This window comes from Gadus chalcogrammus, chromosome 5 (genome assembly GCF_026213295.1).
Source record: "Gadus chalcogrammus isolate NIFS_2021 chromosome 5, NIFS_Gcha_1.0, whole genome shotgun sequence".
Taxonomy (NCBI): domain Eukaryota; kingdom Metazoa; phylum Chordata; class Actinopteri; order Gadiformes; family Gadidae; genus Gadus; species Gadus chalcogrammus.
This window is the reverse complement of record NC_079416.1, coordinates 1,323,534-1,347,056: the sequence shown is the minus strand read 5'-3', so window position 1 is coordinate 1,347,056 and position 23,523 is coordinate 1,323,534. Positions and strand designations below refer to the sequence as shown.

The 23,523-nt window shown below is 42.5% G+C and overlaps 2 protein-coding genes across 2 annotated transcripts; one reads left to right on the top strand and one right to left on the bottom strand.

Moving 5' to 3' along the window:
• Positions 1 to 1,574: 1,574 nt before the first annotated feature.
• Positions 1,575 to 7,943, top strand: LOC130382851 (uncharacterized). The gene is made up of 4 exons (XM_056590776.1): positions 1,575 to 3,821; positions 4,241 to 4,364; positions 5,205 to 5,972; positions 6,484 to 7,943. Exons 1-4 carry the CDS (start codon positions 1,646 to 1,648, stop codon positions 7,142 to 7,144), a joined length of 3,729 nt encoding a protein of 1,242 aa, XP_056446751.1. The 5' UTR covers positions 1,575 to 1,645; the 3' UTR covers positions 7,145 to 7,943.
• A 2,621-nt stretch (positions 7,944 to 10,564) lies between these two features.
• Positions 10,565 to 18,932, bottom strand: LOC130382705 (gap junction beta-4 protein-like). Its single transcript, XM_056590583.1, has 3 exons — positions 18,438 to 18,932; positions 18,009 to 18,310; positions 10,565 to 15,962 (listed from the first exon to the last, which is right to left on the bottom strand). The coding sequence occupies exons 1-3, from the start codon at positions 18,606 to 18,608 to the stop codon at positions 15,635 to 15,637; spliced, it is 801 nt and encodes a 266-aa protein (XP_056446558.1). The 5' UTR covers positions 18,609 to 18,932; the 3' UTR covers positions 10,565 to 15,634.
• Between the last annotated feature and the right edge of the window lie 4,591 nt (positions 18,933 to 23,523).

Genomic DNA, 23,523 nt, shown 5'->3' with positions numbered 1-23,523 from the left:
TGGTGCATTTTGCTTTTGCACTAAACTTCAATATTTTTTTCAGTTACAGTTACAATACATTACAAAAACCCCGTACTTCATAATTTTTAAAAGAAAATTAAGATACTCAGAAAGTAGGATAGAAAGGCTGACATAGTTTGGACAGCAAAATTGAGTATTCAGGAAGTTAAAAATTAGACATCCTGTTTTGCCATAAGAACGATTCAAATGGAGTGGACGGTTGATTAACTCAGTCAATCTACGCTTCAAAGATTCCACTCTTTAACGCTGCCTCTGCTGCCCCCTCCCACCGCCCACCCCCCCGGCCAACCATGGGCAAACCTCTGAGTCGCCCTGGATGTTTCCAGAAAAACTCCTGCTGCCGAGCAAAACATGGAGTAGGCGAGGGGGGTGGGGTGAGAGGTGGGGGCGGGAGCATCGTGGAGGGGGGCTATGGAGACGGCTATGTCCCTCAGCGCTCCATCTACGACACCATGTGCCTTAACCAGCAGATAGACAGCCAGCACCAGCTCCACCACATCGGCGGCTCCATGCGGGAGACCGGGGTGGAGGGAGCCTTCAGCTGCTCTGCCAGCAGCTCCCTCCGAGCAGGCCGGTCCCCAGGGGACATGTTCGACCAGCAGCCACGCTCGCTCACCCCCAATCCCTCGTTTGTGCGGCGCTTGGACGAGAGGGCCATTTATGACTCCTTGAAGCTGGGGGTCCAGGAGGCCGACGGGGTCGACTGCCGCTCCCCGGGACGCTTTAAGCGCTCAGCCACTCCCTCAGTGTGTTCTTTCTCAGCTCCAGCCGTCTCCTCATCCTCATCCAAAAAGCACCACCATCAACAACAACTACAACAACAACAGCAGAAACTACAACAACAACAGCAACAACAACAACAACAACAGCAACAACAGCAACAACAGCAACAACAGCAACAACAACTACAACAACAGCAACAGCAGCAGCAGCAGCAGCATCATCATCATCATCACCATGGAAACAGTGGAAAGTACAGGGACGGACGCCACTCATGGAAAGTCATCACCCCCCCAAATCACATGGACTGCCTCGAACTCACGTCGGAGGACATGTTGGATAGGGGTGGGGGGTATCTGAACCCTGCCGCCTACCCTCCTGTAGGCAGCTCCTCGCTCGCCTCTCCTGTCGTTTCCCCTTCACTGGTTCCCCTCACTCTTCAGGCTACCACACCCCCCACTTTTTCTCCCCAGCAAAACCTCGGCCTGTTCAGACACAGAGCTTGCGCTGTTCACCTCCGCACGTCACCCAGCCGAGACACTACTCTCAAACCCAGAGCCTCAGGATGTCCCCAACACATGAACTGAGCTACTCTCCCTACCGAGCCCCGCTGGTCCAACTGTCCGCTCGCGACCTCCAAGAGGAGATGAGGGAACGGGCCTGGGCAGGCAGGGCCGATCGAGAGCGGGAAAGAGAGTGGGAACGAGAGAGGGAAAGGGAGATGGAGAGGGGATGGGCTGAAAGGGAATGGGAGAAGGAGAGGGAGAGGGGCAGGCTGGAGAGGGAGAGGGCTAGAGAGCGGGAGAGGAGGGACACTTCTGGAAGCAGTTTTGGAACTTTTGGCTACGGCCGAACGGCTCCGCTGTGTTCCGACAGGGACTCAGTGTTCCTAGAATCTGACCAGATGCATGATACCACACCACTGCTGCCCCCCCAGCCGTCACTCTCCCCGTCACCTAATGCTGCACCCAGGATGGGAACATGTGCTGTTGGAAGAAACCGAGCTGGCTCTAAAGTTGGACCAGAAACCATGAGTGGAAGTGTGCGATCATCTAACAGTGGAGGTGGGGTTAGGCCCTGGTTAGGCGGTGAAAGTCGCCCTAGAAGTATGGCAGAGACACCATTCACGTCTGAAGCACACTTTGATCACCGTCATGAATCTTGGAGTAAAAGTCATAATAGGGTGGACGAAATAGAAAACCCGAAAGGAAGAATTGAATCCCAGTGTAAAAAAGGTCCAGAAAGAAGTTTATCCGAAAGCATAAAGCTATCTGGGATTAAGACGGAGAATTCATCTTCATCTGCAAGTAAGGAAAAACACAGAAGCCGGTCTGCGGTTGGAAAGAGAACTGAAGAAGTGAAGGTAGACTGTGAACTGAGTGCTGAGGCTAGTACCTGTGCTGTGCAAAAGGTTGAAAACAAGGTTGAGCCTGAGTGTAATGAAGACAAAATAATAAGATTGGATGCAAGGACTAATGGGGAGAATGAATCTGTGATTGTAGATGTACAAAGACCTGAGCAGTTAGATACATTGCAGCACCCTTGTGGGTTGGCTGATGTAGACGTATGTGCAGACCATGAAACAGCCATTGCCAAAACTGAAACTATTTTTGAATCTAAGGTCGAGACTGCACCTAAGACTGAGCATAGTTCCCAGTCAGGTAAAACAAATCCAGACCTCAATAGTGCAAGGCACAGGGATGAAAGGGAGACCACTACTGTTGATTGGGGTAATCCAGAATTTCTGCCATATGAAAAAGCTGAACAAAAGGTCAATATGGGCAAAACTGGATTTATTGCTCCCAAACCAGATTTTGATAGCCAGAAGTTATCTACCCCCAAACCCAACAGTAGAACTCGCCCTGGAACAGCTACAGGCCTCCGTCCAGGACTAGTCAGCCCCAAACTAGACAGCGGGTTCGGGGAGCAGGATCCGGCAGCACCCCCAGATGGCATGGAGTCCACCTGGCCCCGGAGAGTCATTGTCAGAAAGAGAACAGTTCGACAAGGCGGCGCACTGCACAACCTACCCATCCTCCCACCACTCCCATCTGTTCTCACTGCACTGGAGAAGAGGTTCCCACACCACCTCCCACGTCTAGCTCATCATTCTGAGACTCCTTTGACAAATCTGATTGGCGCAGTAGGGCGGTGCTCTTTAAAAGAACCCTCCCATCTAGAGCTGGGTCTCTGTGCCACTGTAGTAAGCAGAGCGTCATTGAAGGAACAAAACTTAGAGCAGTGGAGGGCCACCAAAGAGCATAATGATCTCAGGATGCAAAGCAGAAATAATAAGAATCCAGAAGAGTCCACAGCGGAGAAGGAGGAAAATAAGGTGAAACGTGTAGAGTATGATAAACTAAAATCTAAAGAGGTGACTGGTAGTGCTCAGGGAGAAAAGCATGACAAAAGCAATAGCTATCAATGTGAGAAGAATTATGGTGTGGTCAAAGTAGAGCATGTCATAACAAAACAGGTAGAATCAAGAGACATTGCACAAGTAGATATCCAAGACAGTGTGAATCAGGAGTACTTGTTAGCGTTAGAAGTAAAGGGGAACAAGGCAGAAGAAAGCACAAGCAAGGTGATGCCTTCACAAGAGCAACCCAAACCAAAAGAAGATAAGGTTGGCGGTAAACCAGAAGTCAGAATAGATGTAGAAGGAGAATGGATGGAAGAGAGGGATGTTGGCGGGATGGCCGGGGAGGTGGAGAGCTGGGATGTGGTGCTGAAGATGGTCAACACCATTTGGGAGGATGGCTGGGCCGGAGGCAGAGCTGCAGGGCCAGTGGAGGAAGGCGACACCGGCTCCATATCCGGTTCCTTGCAGCGTTGGCCTCTTCTCAGACCCCCTGCAGGCTTTGGGGGCTCCCACCCATCGTCCTCGGCTGCTTCAGAGCTCAGCTTGACCGAGCTGGAAAGGAGGGCCAGGGAGCTGGACTCAGACCTCGAGCATCTCGACCTGTCCCTGCCCCACAGGGAAGCATACGGTCTGATGCTTCCCAAGCCGCAGAAGGAAAGGACTGACATGTACCAAACGCACCCGGGGCCCCAAAGAGAGAAAGGTGCTTTTCTCACAGGTAGGTGTGCTGCTTTATAATAAAGAGGCATACCATTTTGCATGTGCTGAGTTGGAATTGTTTTCTAATTTTCTTTTGACTATCCAAAAGACAATGCCGATCCCATGAAAAATGCAAGGTTTCAGAAAGAGGGCAACCTCGTATTAGTTACATTCACGATTTCTCATTGTTTATTGATGAAGATCTGTGCCAATGCATGAAATGCCAATATTGATACAAGCATCATTATGACCCATAAACCTGCTGATAGGCTTTGCACAATATAAGCAATTCTATATAAGCCTATCTGCAGTCAGTAAGAGAACTATATGGTGATTTTTCTAAATAACCAACTGTAATCATCAATTGACAGCAACCGCTCAGTTCTTGGCTGCCATAGACCTTTCTTTCCTGTGATCTGCTTCTTCCCTTCTTGATAGGTCTAGGGAGCAGGTCTCAGGTCCGTCTAGAGATGGTTCCTACCATTACAGAGAAGGTCATTACGGACGTTGACACCAACTGGTCAGAAAAGTCTGATGCTGGGGCACCTACCATAGGCATCAGGTACTTTTAAAAGCTAAATGTCCTTAGTTCCTCCCACATTTCAGTCTGGACCAGATTGCGTCTTAATGACATCCCCTCAGCATGCAACGTGATGACGTGATGCTGTTCACTATTATCCTGCTTGTTGACCTTTGGATATTTTGGCTTCACTGAAATAACACATCTGCTTTTAGTTTCTGGCAGTCTTCCTGTAGCTTTAGGATTGTTTGATCTTCCAATATAGTTAGAAAATAGATTTGTTATTCTTTCTATCTAAACTGCTACATGAAAGTTTGTATTCATTCAGATATGACACAAAATCAATAACTATATTTTTCAACAATCATTGTCGAAAACACTGTCAGTGTAATAATTACTATTAAAACCAATACACTTTTATACTTATTTGTATTATTATCAACAACAATAATAAGTAGAGAATGACTAAGACAAATAAGAGTACGAATTCCGACCTGAGGTCATAATTCCCTAACCTCAATTTGATGGAAGAATCAAGAATCAATTGGATTTAATAATGAATAGTTCATCACTGGTGATAGAGACTAAACATGATAAATACTAGCTTTTACTAGTAACCCAGCATTAAAATTTCACTCACAGGTAATGGTATTGTTTTTTCTTATTGCCTCAAATTAGTATAAAATGATGTCCCTTAATGTACCTAATTTCAGATTCAAGTGACATAACTTAAATTGTCACCTATTCGCCTATAACCATTTGTCTGTGTTCTAACACAAATGGAACTGATGTTGGAGTCTGAGGTTTGATTTTAGTGTTTAGTTTCTGTGTTCACAGAAAAACGTGATGTTGCCATCCTTTTGAACACATCTCTCCCTCTAGCTCCACTAAAGAGGACAGCTCTCCAGACTCAAACCTTACCTTAGAGTCGGATTCCAGCGGCGTCTTCCTTTCCATGTCCAACCAGAGCCAAGACGAGATGGGCTCTGACAGCGATCAGCCAATGAGTGGTTCCGACTTGGGCAGCAGCAGCACATCATTCGACAGAGATGGGGAAGAGGCGGGTGCAAAAGAGTGGGGACGTGAGGAGAGTGCTGAGCTGGACTGGTGCTACCCTTCACTCCTCGACCCCTCTTCACATGAACATACAGCAGAGGAAGGAAATGGAGATGAAAACAAAAACCCAGGAGATACAAAAAAAGAGACTGTATCCATTAAGACCTCAGTTCAGATGTTCAGTTCAGTTTCGCTCCCAACATCCCCTTCCAAACAATTAATCAAACAATTCCTCAATCCCAATCTACCTATGAGAAGCTCGGGATTAGATTGTGGTGACTTGGATCCCTTTATCCAATCAGATAGCTTTGTTTACCTTGCAGTGTCCACAAGCTCCAGCCCCCAGGCTGAGAAAACCGAAGCCATAGACAAACCCCCCCATGGGGCCATCCAAGTCATCTCAAACCAGGGACCCAGCTTGCCCCGAGCTCACGAGGACTCCTCCCCCGCACAGAAGGCTGTCGTCAAGGTGACTCATCTTGTGCCCCAGCGTCCAGAGGGAGAAGACTTCCTGTCCACGGATAGTTTTGTTTACCTCGCTGCTCCAGCATGTCTCTTACTGGGCCCAGAAGGAACTGCACCCTACGGTACAAGGTAATGGACTGCAGGGCTACAATACAACTCCTTATTATATTATTTATTGATTTGAAAGGCCGAAATCTTACCTAAAGTAGTCTCATGTGTAAAATATATTTAATTGAAAAGTGTTTATGAAAGGGTCCTTTGGACAGCAAAGTTTTGGATTTAATCAAGGATGATCATGGGAAGCGCTTGAGACAGGCAGAAATTGACCAAGCATCTTCAGTCAGCCGAAGGGTGTACATGATTCTTATAGGGAAACTTTCACATCCTGGGCGGTATCAACAAAGGAAACAAGGTTAGGGGAGTGATCATTGTGGAGAGTTGACATGGCCAATGCTTACTAGCTTAACACCTTTCAATCGGAGAGAGGAAGGGAGCTATCTCTTGGTGCAAGGATAATTAATTCAAAAGGCATTTTTTAAATGAATGTCAACAAGGATAACCTTGTATTTAATTGTATATTATTATCAGGATTAAATTTCCATACATAAGGTTATTCTCTTATTGTTATCCTCTAATGCAGGGACTCTGATTCGGACAGCTCTGGATCTGGCGCCGCTGACATGTCGGTGCTGGGCTGCGGATCCCTGGCCGGGGACAGCGACTGGGACTCGGACGCTTCGGACTCATACCCCCATCGCCCTTCTTCCAGAGTCCCCGGTGCCAGCGACAGGCCTCCGTCTGGCCCCGTCCATCCGAAACGCCACCCCACCACTGAGCCCAGCTGGGACCTGTTCCAAGATGTCACCGAGCCGGAAGTACTGCCTGAACTGCTCGACGAAGAAGGCCACGAAGAAAGCGACGAAGAAGGCGACGAAGAAGGCGACGAAGACGGTGCCACCAGCGGCAGCAACAACCTAAACAACAATGTCACCACGGTTACAGTTGCGGCTACAACTATGGTAATAACCACCCCCGGGTTCGTCAACGAGGTGACTCCCGAGCCAGCAGACGAGATGGCAAAAGCCGTTGCGACGTTGGAGCAGGCGTCCACCACCAAGAAGGTGACATGGCAGTTCAAGCCGGCGCAGAGATCTGTGTGCACAGGAAGCAGGAAAGAGAAAGAACCATCAAGGTCGTCATCACTGAGGTACGCCGACCAGGGACCGGAAGAGGCGCACTGTCCCTTACCATCGTCGCCCTCTTCTTCCTCCTCACCATCCTCATCATCGTCCTCTGGTTGAGGTGCAGTACAGACACAGTTTTCCTGGTCTTACTATTGGATCTCAGTGTGTGTAGCGGTACGGGTGTAGGATATCAGAATACACACAGGCTTAAGACCCTTATGTTGAGTTCAAAATGTTCCAACTCGGGGATTGACATTTTAACTTGCATTGCTGCAATAAAAGAAAAGTTTCATATTTGAGTATACAAAGGCACTAAATATAAAAAAAAATGAAATTTGCTGAAACAAATGCACCAACAATAAATTAGCCAACTGAATAAGGATTTAGCATTATTTTTTGTATAAAGATGGGTTTCAGATTATTTATAGTACTATGGTTTACTGCACTTGGGAATATAGGGAGAATATTCTTCGAGGTTGCTGTAAGAAATTATTTCCTTTAGCATCCAGGAATAATAAGTTAGTGGAAAATAAAGGAAAGGTTTATTTCACTATTCAGCAAAGGCTTTTCGTTTTTTGTTGTTATGGCTAATGCTAACTGTAAAGCTGGGCAACGTAGATGGTTTATATTTATGGTTCATGGTTATGGTATATGGTTTGTATCAATGTAAATACACATACATTTATATTGCTGCTGCTAATTCTGTTTGTACCACTTGGACAATGGATAGTCTAGTTAAATGCAGAATGGGATTCAAATTTAAGTTAATACTTGAGGGACGGACGTATCTAACTGATGATTGATTTGGCCCGAACGTCATAATAATTTCATCGACAATGTTAACTTTAACAAAAAGGCTCCTTTTGTGGCAAAAATAACATAACATTTTGTATTTTGTATCATATGATCAGTTATATATTAGCGATTTTGAATGTATTACATTTATTATACTCTATCAGCTAAATTCCACATTTAAAGATCCCATGGCATGCTACTTTATGATTGCTTTTATATAGCTGTTAGTGGGGACCTAATACAGTACTTTCAGCCTTGGGGCAGAATTACAGCCACTGCGAGCCAGTCTTACAATGAGCTTCCCACAAACATGCTGTTTTTTAGAGGTGGGTCAAGGTGGAGGGTGGGGGTGTGGCCCTGAGCAGCTTGCGGCCACGGTACCATGCGCTCGTGTTTACAGTGGCTGTATCGCAATGGCGAGGCGCACACAGCTATTGGCCGTGTTCTGTAAATATTCTAGAACACTCCGGGTGCTCCGGCGGGAGTACTGGAGCTCTATATCTAAATAATATCATATTATACATAGATATCTATAGCATATAATGTATATTATCACTGCCAAAACTGTGTGCGCCTCCAGACGATATTATGAATCACAAACGTCTGCGTCGGGTTCTCTGATGTCTCTGGTTCTTCCACTTCTCCATCAATCTGAAGTAGACTGAACCGCGACATCGAGGAGAAAGGGATCGTTGCCCACGATTGTCTCCCACCGGAGCCCCGCTGCCGAGGCACTGGGCAGCGGGCAGCAGGGCTCCGGTTGGAGACAACCGCGGGCAACGATCCCTTTCTCCTCCATGTCGCGGTTCATGTACTTCAGGGAGTCAAAGCCAAAGTTCCTTTCCCCCAATTCTTTCTCAACCATGGCTGAGATAACAGACACTACGAGACTCGTTGTGTAAACACCAGAGACGTCAGAGAACCCGACGTGTTATGCGCCATAACACCAACAGCAGAACGGTTATCCAAATAACAAGTGTAAAACTTTTGCGTTACAGTCTGTGTATTCACACACACACACACACACACACACACACACACACACACACACACACACACACAGGGTGCTCACCCGGTCATAGCTCATCGTCTCATTGGCAGGCCGAATTCTCTGGGTGGGCAAGGCAGAAAAGGGGAGGTAACTTGGCACTCTATGACGACATATGGGGCCACATTCCAAATCGGAGCATCTGAGCTTTCATTTTTCGGAGGCGGAGCAGGATACCTAGTGCTCGTTTTACACCTAACGCCATTTCTAGCTACTGGGGGACCATAGGCAGGCTAGGGGAACTCATATTGTTAGAAAACCTCATATAGTCAATTTATTTTCATGCCATGGGACCTTTGAGAAGGATGTTAATACATGTATTAGTAGGCAGAGCAATATGACTGAATGCAACATGTATTTACAAGTATAACCAATCTGCAGAAGAGAATGGGTCATGCCTTCAAATAATGACTAATAATTTCCCTTTTATACGAATCAACTTATAATTTCTATGAAACATGCAAAATCTTTAAACAATATTGGAGCAAGACAGGGTGTATAATTCAGTGTTGCGAAGAGCCTGCATACATGTTCTGTTGAAGCTGTGCTGAGAGAGAAAGGCTCTAAATGATGAAAAGGCTTTAAGGCAACGCTGCAAAGGCAAGCTAGTGATGGAAGGACAAGTGAAACACACGACTCGTAAAGTGCTGTGTTGAAGGACATCTGTTTGTTAAGAGTTGTTAGCCTTAATGTTGTTAGCCTTATAATGAAATATGTTGTTTCTCAGTTATTCAATATGATTGTTGATAATTTACTTTCAGTTGTTTAGCTATCACTTATAAATCTAGTATTAATGCATTAATAATGCATTTTAAAGCAGTATGTTTGCTGGTATACTGGCTATTAGCACAAATAAGACAAACCCAGAGAGATACCTGAAAACCACTCCCCTGCCTGGTCATGATGGCGTGATTCAGAGAGGGAGTCCAACCTCTACATTGGCACAATAATTCGGCATTGTTACAGTTTGCAGCTGCTTTGCTTGCACCTCCAACCCCCCCCCCCCCCCCCCCCCCCGCAACCTCGCCCAACAATACTAGGCTTCACTACCATAATAAGCATATTTTCCATAGACTATCATTGATGGCATTTTTATGATATATCAAGGCTTACAGGACTCAACATGCAGAGTGTCCTTTAAAGGGCATTGAGTTTGACAGTGTCAGTCCTTGGGTATGAATATGTAATTATGAAAATTATTTAGTCTTCAAATGACCTATATTATTATACATTAATGATTTTATTTTCCGAAGGAGAATGTCTCTTTATTGACATTTAAAAACAATAGTCAAGTGTGATTTAATACAATTTTGGCCTACATATTGATGTTATACCGTCAAGTTGAATATATCTAACATTAGCATTTCAACCAGATTTGTGTACAGTATAAAGACACAGCAAGACAAAGTAATGTTTATACATATTTAAGGAAGCATGCCTCCCAGACTTGGGATCTCTTTATGAACTAACAGTGCATTTATCTAAAGCCACAATTCAAACATGTCGCCTTCATTGTGGTTCAATACCAGCTCATGTTTAAAGATGTCTGGCATGTTAAAATGACTAAATTATCAAGAGTCACTGCTCATTGTTTGATTTAGCGCTTGATTAAAGGCTGCGTATGGAAATTATAAAATAGATGAAATACAAAATATCTGTACATGATGTATCTCATAATACTCTTATTTGAGTATTTTTTAAAGGTATTTAAGTAAAAGTGATGCAGCTTGAAAATAAGTACATTTTCATAGATTTCGTAAAAAAAAAAAGGTAATTGCTTTGAATATTGGAGTGGTTTACCTATAGCACTACTTCTGATATTCTGTGTGTAAGTGTTATTAGTTTATTAAGCCATTTTTATTGGCTTAATAAGACACAAGCCTGCAGACACAGGCTACTTATTTGTTATAACCAAAATAATAACAGAATGCAGAATAACTCAATCATTTAAAAAACGTGTTTATTTATGTGTTCATTTATTTATTTTAGCAAAAAGGTGTTTATGAGACCATCCAAAACTGACATAAATTTTTCCACAAAAAAAGGATCGCCATTCGAACACATTAACAGATGAATTAAGACATTTATTTGGCTTGTAATTGCCTACAACTGCATCAAATGACAGCACTGTCCAGTTTTACCACTGTTTTGCCATCCATATAATAATAACCTGAATAATAAGAACTATGGAAAAGATTTGAATTAGCAAACTAAATAAATATTTTAATTGCTATTAGTTCGTCGCCTATAGCACCTCAACACTTCAGCGCTCTTTTCACCTATGTTCAAATTCCTAACCCAAAAAATAAATGCTAAAACATATTACTTTGCAAAATCATACGATAGCCCTAAAATATGATGTTTCCATTGTTTTACATATTTAAACATATTCTTTTACCGGCAACGTTCCCAAACAACATTCCCAAAAAATAATCGATCCGTTTCTATGGGTTATATTTTGATGTTCATGTAAATTCTGTAAGAGATATGTGTCTATTACGAAGTAGGACAGAGGGGAACATTTTTAAAGAAAAGTTTATAATCAAAGAGTTTCAGTGTGGCTTATCTTGATGGTAAAATGTAGATAACTGTCACTTATTTGCATCACTCATTGTTCCTTAATATCATTTACAGAGCCATGTCAATGATATTATTGCGAATGAATTTCAACTCATCAACTCAACTCAAACAATAAATACAGATATTTTACCCTGCATTGTCCTCTGAGGGAAATAACAGTGTTTCACATGCAGGGTTCATGCAAATATATTATTATTAAAAGCTGGAATTTATGTTAATAAATATTTGTGGGTAAATATTTGAATCTTTCTTGAATTATTTAGGTGACAGTGGGCACACATAGATGCACACAATTTTCACACATGGATTTATTTTTATTTGCCTTGCCGACTATCAAATTTAAAAAAAAAAATTCACCCGATTCACTCACTCACATTCATACGCACGCACACAGCTTGCAGTGCCATCTGTGTATTTAAGTAGTAGATCGCTGTGTCTGTTGCTGTGTCAATTATGTAGGTCTACCATCTATTTAAGGCTGATTAATTAGAGCAATCCAAATACAGCCAAGAGAGGAGTGGATTGAAGAGACGGAGAGGAGGCTGTCGAGCAACTGAAGAATGAGTCTGATGGAAAGAGAAGAGATGGAAAGGAAGAAGATGCAAAGACGGTAAGAGTGAATTAGAGATGAAGGAAGAATGTAAGTAGGATAGGGACCCTCTTCATTAATAAATTAATAGTTAATATGTGCCATAGAGACCATGAGGCTCAAGTGAGTTTTAAGGCCGAATTACACCACTCTGTCTTTCATTGAAGAATTGGATGCTTTTAACTGACTGAACTGAGTCAATGTTATGTTTCAACAATCAAAACTACAATATATGATTGCTTCATATACGACTCATTTTATTGTTGTATGCCTATTTTGTTTTTACACCTAATATGTAAAATCCCTCAGATCCCATCATCAGAGAGTCGTATATGAAGCAATCATCATATAGTCTTTTTTGATTGTTTGAAAAGGTAACATTGACTGCAGTCCACTCAAACAAAAAACTGCATCTCTTGGGTTTCAAATTATATATCTTTTTCACCTCTCCTAGTAATATCTTGTAATAATCATTTTACCTACAAAGGTACTCTCAGAGGAGGAATCTTAGGAGATCCTTCCTCTGCTGTCAGTAATCTTGATTTATTAAAGAAACTGGGATCAAATATTCTTTGTCTGCTTCAGTTTAAAGAAACTGTTTCTTTGTTTTATTAGGGTTATCTTTTAAACTATACTATGTGGTAAGTTATTTTATGTTGTTATATTGTATTCTTCTAGCTATGTTAAAAATAAATGTTATATGCTATGCTATACAATGCTAGGCTATATATTTGTAATACTGTTGTTCAGTAGCTATTAATACAAACATATACAAATTATGCTTTTAGCTTCTCTCTTTTTAATAGAGAGCTGTACGTCTAATTCTTCCTTTCTTCCGCATTCCATATTTTCTTTTCTTTTCAGTTTTATTATTGTGTGTTGAGTGTGGGTGGAGGTTTATATTTGCGTGTGTTTGCACTGTGTGGGTGCTGGCTGTGTCTACAAGTGTGAGAGAGCAGTCACATACAGAAAATAATAGATGTAGAGAAAAACACTGCTGATGCTCAGCTATGAGTCATGACCGCACACACAGGCACACAAACACACACACATACTACACACATTTGAGGCAACTCAAAACAGATATTCTCAAAGAGCATTTCCCTAAAACAGTTTAAGGATGGCTTGGAGATTTCTAACAAAATACTAAAATTATTGTTTTTAAATCTTACTTACCCTTCAATCTGAGACTAGTATTAAAACCTGTCCGTGACACGATACTGGCTCCTTGGCTTATTATGAATATTAAAAGTACTTTAGTAGGCCTACTATGACTCTGACAAGTAGGAGGAGGCTTCCTAGACACCTGTGACAGTGAGTTAATATATAGGGTGCTTTTGATAAGGCATGACATAGCAGCTGTTAGAAGCTGACAAAAGATAAGGCATAATTGATCCAAGTCTTTCTGGGGTCTGGGAACAGTGCTGTGAGCAGACGAGAGGGGACAGAGGGAGAGAGAGAAGGAGAGGCACTGGGAAGCCAAGACACACACGGGGAAAGTACGGTTATGGAGGCTCGTGTTTCAAGATAAGCAGAATGCCTGCTGTGATGAAAATGTTTGTCCCCATTTTTGTTCTCTTTTGGACTCTAATTTGAAGATGTTTATATATACGTATATAAATATACATATACATGTTTATATATATATTTATAGATACAATATAAAGCATATATGATTATATGCTTTGACTATTCTCAGCCTCAATTTGCAAGGCGCTTTGAATGTAAAATTATGCTACACTACTGAATGTTAATATAGACATAAAACTAGGAAGGTCCATCAATTTCTTTATAGCTGAATGGTACTTTCAAACACATTGCTAGACACGTTCTAGCAAAGGCGCTTGACCTCACAGGGGATGAATGGCTAAAAAAGAAAATCTAGGATAATTAGTTGGGACCTTTTGAAGCTTAAGGCGAAACAAATGTGCTCCATGACAAAAATGGTCCATCCTAAAAAAAGAAAAAACGGCATGTCCTACTTTGCTGCTGTTGAACGCTTCTAATTGGTTGCGTGTATGAGTCATTTGATACCATTGGATAAGCGTGAGTCAGATCCATCAGCCTGACTGCTACGCCTCTACAAGACATGCTACACAGTCCGTTGGTGAAGAGGAGGACTCAGCAACCAGGAGAGGATTGGTTAAAACCATTGCACAGGTGGGCAGGAAAGATCGAGAGGTACCAATTATGTTACATCATCATGAAAAAATGTGATACAGAGGAAAGCGTTGACTATAACTGAATAATGTGTACTTTGTGTGCAGTGTGTGTTTGTGTCCGCACAACACATACAGCCTCTGTTACATTACAGGCCGCATACCTAACCCACCAATGTCATTCATGACGGACAACATTAATGTTATAGTATAATCTGGCTTTTTAAGAATCTGACAATAATTGTCTTGTATAATAATATTGTTGATTCATATTGCACTGCTTTCATACTTTTTTTAAACTAGACCATTGGTTTTTTTAATAATATAGACGACACATGGTATTCTGCATTCAGTGCTTTTCTAACTTATGGCCACTTGAAAAGCGTTAGAAGTGCGTCACATCGACCTATTCATAAGTCAACGGACTCAAGAAGTCCAATCCACCAAATGCTACATAAAACCTGCCTGCTGTTATTTGAAATCTTAGGAATTACTACCATTTCAGGGGGACAAATGACAAATAATTAAGTTCATGAATTATTGTTTGAAGAATCATTTATAACTTTTGGTAAAGTTTGGCAAAAATAAATGTTTCGATGGGAGCAGCACGTTGGGTGACTGATGTTATTCCCTACAGTTCAAATCCGGTTCCAAAGAATTGTACCGTATGCATCTCCTGTGTTATTTGAAAGGACAATTAAAAACTGAACAAAACTACCAAGAAAAATAGATATTTAACAAAAATGTATGCCCACCTACTCTCCCAAAATCAAACAAAGAAAATATTATGGTGCATGAGTCAGGATGGTTTGCCTGAGTTCCGAATAACCAAGTGTATACTGACTATAACAATTTATATTTTCTTTGGTATTGTTGATTTTCTTTTACTTTATCTTATATACATGACTAATTATGTATTCTGGCAAGACATTTTGCAAGCACAGCAAAATATATATTTCTTGCATGGATGCTGTGGTGTGAAACGGCTCCTAGATTGCGATATATTGTATTCCTTAGGTTGAGAATTGTCCCCAATACACATTGGTCCATCAGGAAGTTGAAACTCCACTCAATTTTCAGTGTTTTTTCCATTTAGAAATGCTTGATTTCTCCTCCAGTCTTAGGTTGGTGTCTTTGGTTGGTTTCAAGGTCAGAACAGGGCTGGTGTTTGGTTGCAATTGGCCGACAGATGCTGAACATCAGTGCATTAAACTTCCATCGTTGTCTAAAATAGCATGAATACACGTCAAAAACAAGTCCCATCACCTTTCCCCATAACAACTATCCGTATGATTCATTTGGCCATCATATCTTTGTTGTAGGATAACTAGGATTGTCTAATCCTAGTATATATATTTGACTTACAGTCCATCAACTGTAGCTGCTTTATTATAATTGTACTTTCATGGAGTGCAGGACAATGTTTTTTGAGTCCTCTACAGGGTTGTCGTGGTCTCCTTGGCTTTGTCCATCTTGCTTAAACTTTTGCTCTGAGGGGAATAGTGGCGGCGGGTTTGTGATCTGGGCGGGACCAGGTTTTTGATCTCGTGCCGCTCGGCGAATAGGAGCCTGTTAATGGAGTTCTGAACCCTGAGGGCTTTCTGAATCCGTTTGCCAATGAGGTACAACATCTCACACAAGCACATCAAGATGCAGATGGCGCTGGTGACCACCATGAACAGGGTGAAGATCTTCTTCTCTGTGGGACGGCTGATGAAGCAGTCCACGGTGTTGGGGCAGGGATCCAGGGAGCACTTGGACAACCTGATGGATGAACCAGGATATAGCAGAAATGATTAAAACAACCGCCAAAAACAAATCCACAGAAACAGATAAATAATGAGACACATACAAAGACACAAAAATAACATATAGATAACAATGTCTATCTGATATAATCAGATAGGTATATCTGATTAATGACAGAAAAAAATATCTGATATAATGTCATTAACTATATAATGACAATCTGATATAATTACATGAAAATGCTTACGATTATGCACCTTCATTTCATTGTGTAAATACACTGTATTTAACCCAATGACAAATAAATCTTTGATTCTATTCTATTCTATCTAACAAACAGGTGCTGGATATCAGCATGTTCTATTAGCGCACATATGCAATCTTAAAGGTCCCATGACATGCTATTTTATGTATTCTTTAATATAGGTATTAGTGGGCAACTAACACAGTATTCAAAGACGTTCCCGAAATTCAGCCGTGGTGCAGAGTTACAGCCACTCCGAGCCAGTCGCACATTGAGCTTCCCCCAAATGCGCTGTTTCGGTGGGCGTGTCAAGGAGGAGGGTGGGCGTGTGGCCCTGAGCAGCTTGCAGCCACGGTACCATGCGCTCTGTTTACAGTGGATGTATCGCAATGGCGAGGCGCACACAGCCTTTAGCCGTGTTCTGTAAATATTCTAGAACACACGGGAGTCCTGGAGCTCTATATCTAAATATTATCATATAGCCTACACAGATATCTATATCATATAATATATATTATCACGGCCAAAAGCTGTGTGAGCCGATATTATGAATCTCAAACGGCCGTGTTGGGTTCTCCGACGTTCCTGGTTCTTCAACGTCCACATCAATGTGAATACACACACTGTAACGCAAGTGTTTCTTGTCGGTTCTTTGACGTGTCTTGTATTTCCACAACGAGACTGTCGTGGGGGTTATCTGAGCCATGGTTGAGAAGGAATTGGGGGAAAGGAACTTTGGTTTGACTCGCTGAAGTACATGAACCACAACATGGAGGAGAAAGGGATTGTTGGCGGCGAATGTCTCCCGCTTGAGCCCCGCTGAGGGACCACCGCCGGAGGCGGAGGTGCATAAGCGCTGCCCGGCAAAGATCCCTTTCTCCTCCTTGTCGTGGTTCATGTTCTTGAGGGAGTCAAAGCCAAAGTTCCTTCCCCCCAATTCATTCTCAACCTTGGCTGAGATAACCCCCAATACGAGTCTCGTTGTAGAAATACCAGAGACGAGAGTCCGACGTGTTATGCGCCATCACACCAACAGCAGAACGGTTATCCAAATAACAAGGAAGCGTTACAGTCCTGGAGCTCTATATCTAAATAATATCATATAATACATAGATATCTATATCATATAACATATTGTGTGCGCCTCCAGACGATATTATGAATCACCAACGACTTTGTCGGGTTCTGCGACGTCTCTGGTTCTTCCACTTTCACATCAACCTGAAGTCGACTGAACCGCGCGCTGCCTGCTGCCGGCTGCCCGCTGCCGGGCGATGGTGCCTCGCGGCAACCGGCGGCATGTCGCAGTTCATGTACTTCAGCGAGTCAAACCAAAGTTCCTTTCCCCCAATTCCTTCTCAACCATGGCTCAGATAACCCCCAAGACAGTCTTGTTGTGGAAATACAAGACACGTCAAAGAACCGACAAGAAACACTTGCGTTACAGTGTGTGTATTCACACACACACATGTGGCGCTCGCACGGTCGATTTTCATTGGCGGGCCAACGTCTCTGGGCGGGCCAGGCAGAGTAAGGGGAGGAGCTGAGATTCCTGATGACGTCATGAATACAGACATTCCAAATCAGCCCGCTTGAGCCTCCGTTTTTTCAAAGGCGAGCAGAACAGCTAGTGCTAGTTTTACACCAAACGCAAGTTTTAGCCACTGGGGGACCATAGGCAGGCTAGGGGAACTCATATTTATGTCAGAAAACCTCACAAAGTGAGATTTTCATGTCATGGGACCTTTAAGAAAATCGATATCTAAATCTAGATATATGACAATAAAATGTAATAGTTTGCGTGTGTTTGTGGTGACCTGGGCATGTCATATCCATGGTATATCCGATACAATACGTAGAGAAACGAGGCGTCAAAGCCTGCCTTGAAGACCAGACTCAGCAGGTAGGTCCACCACAGCCCCCCCCTCTTCTTGCCCGGGTTGCTGTACAGGTGGGAGCCCTCGTGCAGTACGGTGTACTTAAGGTCCTTTTCTTCGCGCAGCTTCACGTGGGCCACCACCATGAGGGACGGGCAGGTGACGAAGATCAGTTGCAGGGCCCACAGACGAATGTGGGAGATGGGGAAGATGCTGTCATAGCACACGTTGGTACAGCCCGGCTTGAAGGGGAACAAGGGGGGGGGGTCGTAGTTATCAACGGGCCGTTGGGTTAAAGGTTGATAACACACAGTGAGCACACAGAGACTTTGTTGTTTTCATTTATTTCAGGCTCCACCTTTTCCTTACCTGTTTCGTATTACAGACAAAATCTTTGTTTTCGTCACCCCAAACTCTTTGAGCTGCAACCACAAAGACCATGACCCGAAACACAAAGACCATGGACAGCCACAAGCGGCCGAACACGGTGGAGTACTTGTTGACCCCGCTGATCAGGCTCTCCAGGCCGGACCAGTTCATCGCTGCTGCCTGACGAGCCCTTGCTTATCTCCACCAACACCCTGAAACAAAGAAATAGAAGGAGTTCTAGATGAATAGACGATGATGTTATATAATGAAATCCACTGCACACATCCAGTTGTTCTGTACACTGTACACTAAAGTAATAGTTATAATCAACTTTATAGCCTACTGATGTATAAATTGTCCACTCACAGACATGATTATATATTGAGGCTGGATCTGAGTGAGTAAACCACTCAACCAATACTGGGCTTAATCTTTTTATTGGTATCGAGATGTGTTAAACAACCTTTTTGGTCATGAATGTCTTTTTAAGGTTGAGACCAGACTTCCACAAACAAACCTAGTTCTAACGCCATGATTGTTTTGGTTTTGGAGTACAAATTCAACATTAATTTCAGTTAAGGAATGACGCAAAGGGGCCTATTATCTATTCTGTTTGCAGTGAGGTCAGGCACATTAAATAAGACCTAACACCAAGCTTATCGATACATGAAGAATGTGTTAAAATGGTCTGAGGCAGAGGCGTCGTCAGCCCCTTTTTACTGGGGCACGTGCCCCAGTAAAAGTCTCCAGTGCCCCAGTAAAATTCCATTGATCATTATTAAATTCATCTGCAGAAGCGCCGCTCTCGCTATGGAATCGGCAGGATTCATCAAGTGCATCTCCTGCTGCCTCGGGAGTCTTCAGTCGAGCCTGCCTCTTACCAGCCAATCAAAAAACGAAAGGGGCTACATAAAAGCCAATCAGAAAATAGCCCTATTGTATCTGGGTAAGATTTAACGCAACAACCAATGAAAAAAATCAGTTATTTACGGATTCATCCACGTGACTCTTCTGAAAGTGTGTAAAGTATGACCAAGTGTTTCTTTCTGTTCAATAGTCTAGATAGAACTTTATCAATCCCCTGTAGGAGAAATTTGTTAATAAAACAATAATGGTAAAAAAAATAAGGAATCTCCCACTTCCGGCTTCCATGAAAGAGAACCATACTAATTCACGCAATAGCGTTGATGCAAATCTAGCATTAAAGGTTAATTTAAGGAAGTTCTCTCCAGTCACGCTGAAACTAGTTTGCTAGTAGTAGCGCTTTAATTTGCAGTGTAAGAGAATTCTGAGAAATCTGAATGCTGACAAAATTCTCAGAATTCTGACACTGCAATTTATTTGCACGCTACGACTAGTGAACTACTTTAAAAAAAACTTGACACTGCGACCAGGCGACAAATGACTGGTGAGAACCTTCTTAAATGAACCTTTAATGCTGGATTTAATTATCAGAATTCGGATTTTATCCAAGTATTCTGACTTTATTATCAGAATGCTGAATTTTATCTCACAATTCAGAGTTTATTAGCCTATTCGATTTCTGAATTAAAATTATTGTGATGAATAATCTACATTTGTACAGTCGATGTGCAGCACTTTAATTCCCGTCAACTTTGTTTTCTAACACCAGCATTTCCACAACTATGCTCATGTTCGTGACTGCTATACAAAACCATTTATAGTGCATCTATTTTTCTGCTGGGTAGTGATAGTCGCCCTAGATGCAGCTTTAATTTGGGCTCTGATTCTGAATAAATGCCGCTGCTGAACTGTGTGAATAAATAAAGGGAACTGAAATCTAAAGAAGACACGTGATTTTGATGTACCGTGAATTCCAGCTGAAAGTGGAACAATTGCTGCCATCAGGGGAAATTAATGTAACCTAGGCATATTGTAAGTAGCTTTCAATTCCTTGTTTTTTTGTTAATCATGTTTCGTTGGAAACCACGGGAGCTGGAAACAGCCCAGAGTAAGTCATCTCCTTTTTTAACGTTACATCAAATTCACAACTTGTTTGACACAAACAATGACAACTTGATTGCTGTTAAAGAATGTTGCCCACATAATTAGCACCAGTTTTTCAATACTGAGCATCTGTAGCCTGTAGTTTTATAGCACACACACACACACACACACACACACCATGTGTGCACGCACACACGCGGAAAATGAATAATGAATGAAAAATTGTCTGTCTTCAAAACTTGAGGAAGTTTTAGACAAAAACTTCCTTAACACAAAAAAGGAAATTATGGATATACAGGGTGTATTTAACATACTGGATCCAACAATGATCCCAACATTGACACAGATAATTCAGATCATTGCACTCACAATTCCTGTAAACAGTTGTAGTTGTGAGCGATCTTTCAGTGTGTTGAGAAGGCTCCACACCTGGCTTAGGTCAACCATGGGGCAAGGAAGGCTTCACCAACTTTCTCTTTTGTCCATTGAAAAGGAGCAACTATGCAAAGTGAGTCAAAGCCACGTTATTGACCGCTTTGCCACCATGAAGGCGCGGCGATACAGCTTAATAGTGAAAAAATAATCATTTAAAAAGGCTCTATGCAGTAGTGTATGGCCTTATTTAGTTTAATTTAAGAGCTTTGATGGTTCTATAACATTTTCCAGGTTGATTGGTGGCAATGAGCCACCTCACCTTAAGTCAGAAATTCTATTAGTTTTAAACCTTGTTTCTTGCCTTTTTAGTACATGTCGTTCTGGCAAAATTATGCTGTTTCCACACAGCTTCTAAATAAATATAGATGTGTAGACTTCTCCTGATAAAGAGGTGAAGGTCATAAAGAGACTTTTTGTTTATTTGTCAGTTACCTTATTTGTAAATCTTTGAGATGTGTATGTGTTTAAATAAATATAATTGTACGGTACTCATGAATCCATCTTTGCGTCTTTACCTTTACCAGTGCTTTAATATAGCCTACAGTATAGAGATGCACCGATTGCAAAATTCTTGGCCGATACCGATTTCCGTTTTTTAAGGAGGTCTGACCTGCCAAAACCGGTTTTTCCCATACCGATTTTCTAAGAAATAATTGTAATCATATAATATGTTGATAGGTTTTCAATGTAGTGAGTCCCCGGGACCCACAGGTGGCGAGTTGGGTGGGTCCCTGAGAAATTCAATGGGTCCCGACTCCCCAGTTTAAAAAATGTGTTTCTTTTTATTATTATTCTATTTCTTAAATGAAATTAATAGTGTTAAACTCAATGCATGAAATTGTCATCTGAAAAGCGCAGCCATTTGTATGTGGTGAGCCACTGCTTCAGAAAAGTTCGCTTTTTTTGGGAGGAACATGTAGAAGGTTGAGGCACTTCTTCTGCAGTGGGCTCATCAGGCTCAGTAGAGGGGGAGGCAGAAGTAGGTACAGGCAATGTTGAGGTACTCTCTCTAGGCTGATCAGAGTCAGGGAGGAGTGCAGAGGTAGTGGGGACAGAAAATGCAGCTGCAATAGTTGGCTGACCTGCAATAGGTTTAATCTTTTTCTTTGGTGGTATTTTTGCGTTCTCTCTTCTCTGCCTGTTTCTCGAGAAAAACGGGATCTCGTTGGAAGCGCGATGTATGCGCAGGCGCCGTTTGGGCATAACAATATGGCGGCTGCCGTTCAATGTAGTTTTCATCACCACCACCGGATTATGTTTCATTTATTTCATGACAGCACGTCCCCTAAACGTTACAACATAATCGACACGAATGAGCACAGCATCGAGCAGTGGAAACGTGGGTTTATTTACTATGAAGTTCGTATTTTTAATTGTTGAAATGAAATCAGCGGTGACGAGCTAGTTGTTTTGGTAGCGGCTAAATTAGCATGTCGCGATACTTTGTACAGGGGATCACGTCTGCGCCGAGTAGATGCGCAGAGGGTTGAAACAGCGCTTGTCTGGTCTGCTCACAAGAAGGTTTCTTTGGCCAGTTACTGTGATTAAACACGAGTTGTTTAATGTTCACAATGTATCGTTTTTCATGGGGAAAATTAGATGCGTCCCCGGGACGCATGGATAGTGAGTTTAGTGCGTCCTTTCAGATTTTAATGCGTCAGGGACGCAGGACGCGTACCTAGCAACATGATCCCCCACGGCTTATTTTTGACTTGCAAGCATTACAAACAGCGTGTTTGGGTCGTCCTGGCACACAGTGAAATAAGTCCAAACCAGCGACATGTTTTCTTCCCGCGCTCTGGGCGCCTTGAGCTGCTACGCACCGCGCATGCGGGTGAGTTTGATCGGCCGAAAAACGGAAATTACGACAGTGACCGGCAGGTCACCGATTGTGGCCGATTGGATACAAAACCGGCTTTTTTAATCGGCGGCCGGTTGATCGGTGCATCTCTACTACAGTATGACAGAGACAATGATTTTGAAGCTCGTACATACCCTTCTGTATCCATCTATTTCATATTGTGCACATGTAAAAAAAAAATGTTGGCAGTTGGGGGCCTGTGCCCCAGTAAAACTCTAGGTCTAGCAACGCCCCTGGTCTGAGGATTCACGACTCAGGAGGAGAAGTGGATCCGTGTGAAAGATAACACATATCTTCTCCATAACATGGTTATAATTGCATGACTTGATCAGATTGTGAGCAATAAAGCCTGGCGCTCATAGTGCTTCACTTTCAATCTGCTTGAGAACTGAGAATGTTACAAAAGTACCGCCTGGAAGACTTGGAAGTGGCTCAAACCATTGGCTACCAAGATATAAGCTGAATTCAGAGAGACAGTGCTACGTTAACTATATTATAGTGAGCTGTATGGGCAGAAGTCTGCTCGATCGACGTGCTGCCACCTGTCGGAGGTCGATGGGATTACTGTCAAGGCAACATAAGGAGGCTACTAGCAGCATCGATGGCAGATGTCTGGCTTGCAAATCATTATTGTTCAAATAAAGGTATATTTGAATCATCACTCAAGGACGAGGCCGGAATAATTCTGTGTTTTCGTTTTTGAAAGATGAATGCTGAATGCCAAAAGATAGGCTAGCCTACTTGTGCTTCAGTGCCAATATTTTTTTATATTATTTCCTTTGTATCAGTTAATGTTAATCAATTTAATCGATTCAACTCAAA

What these genes read in the sequence shown, in the direction of transcription:
- LOC130382851 (XM_056590776.1), top strand. Translation starts at nt 1,646, where the DNA reads ATGCATGATACCACACCACTGCTGCCCCCCCAGCCGTCACTCTCCCCG. An exon ending in GCACCTACCATAGGCATCAG is followed by an intron (nt 4,365 to 5,204) that starts GTACTTTTAAAA and finishes CTCTCCCTCTAG; the next exon opens with CTCCACTAAAGAGGACAGCT. An exon ending in ACTGCACCCTACGGTACAAG is followed by an intron (nt 5,973 to 6,483) that starts GTAATGGACTGC and finishes CCTCTAATGCAG; the next exon opens with GGACTCTGATTCGGACAGCT.
- LOC130382705 (XM_056590583.1), bottom strand. Translation starts at nt 18,608, where the DNA reads ATGAACTGGTCCGGCCTGGAGAGCCTGATCAGCGGGGTCAACAAGTAC. An exon ending in TTGTCTGTAATACGAAACAG is followed by an intron (nt 18,311 to 18,437) that starts GTAAGGAAAAGG and finishes TTCCCCTTCAAG; the next exon opens with CCGGGCTGTACCAACGTGTG. An exon ending in CATGGATATGACATGCCCAG is followed by an intron (nt 15,963 to 18,008) that starts GTCACCACAAAC and finishes TTCATCCATCAG; the next exon opens with GTTGTCCAAGTGCTCCCTGG.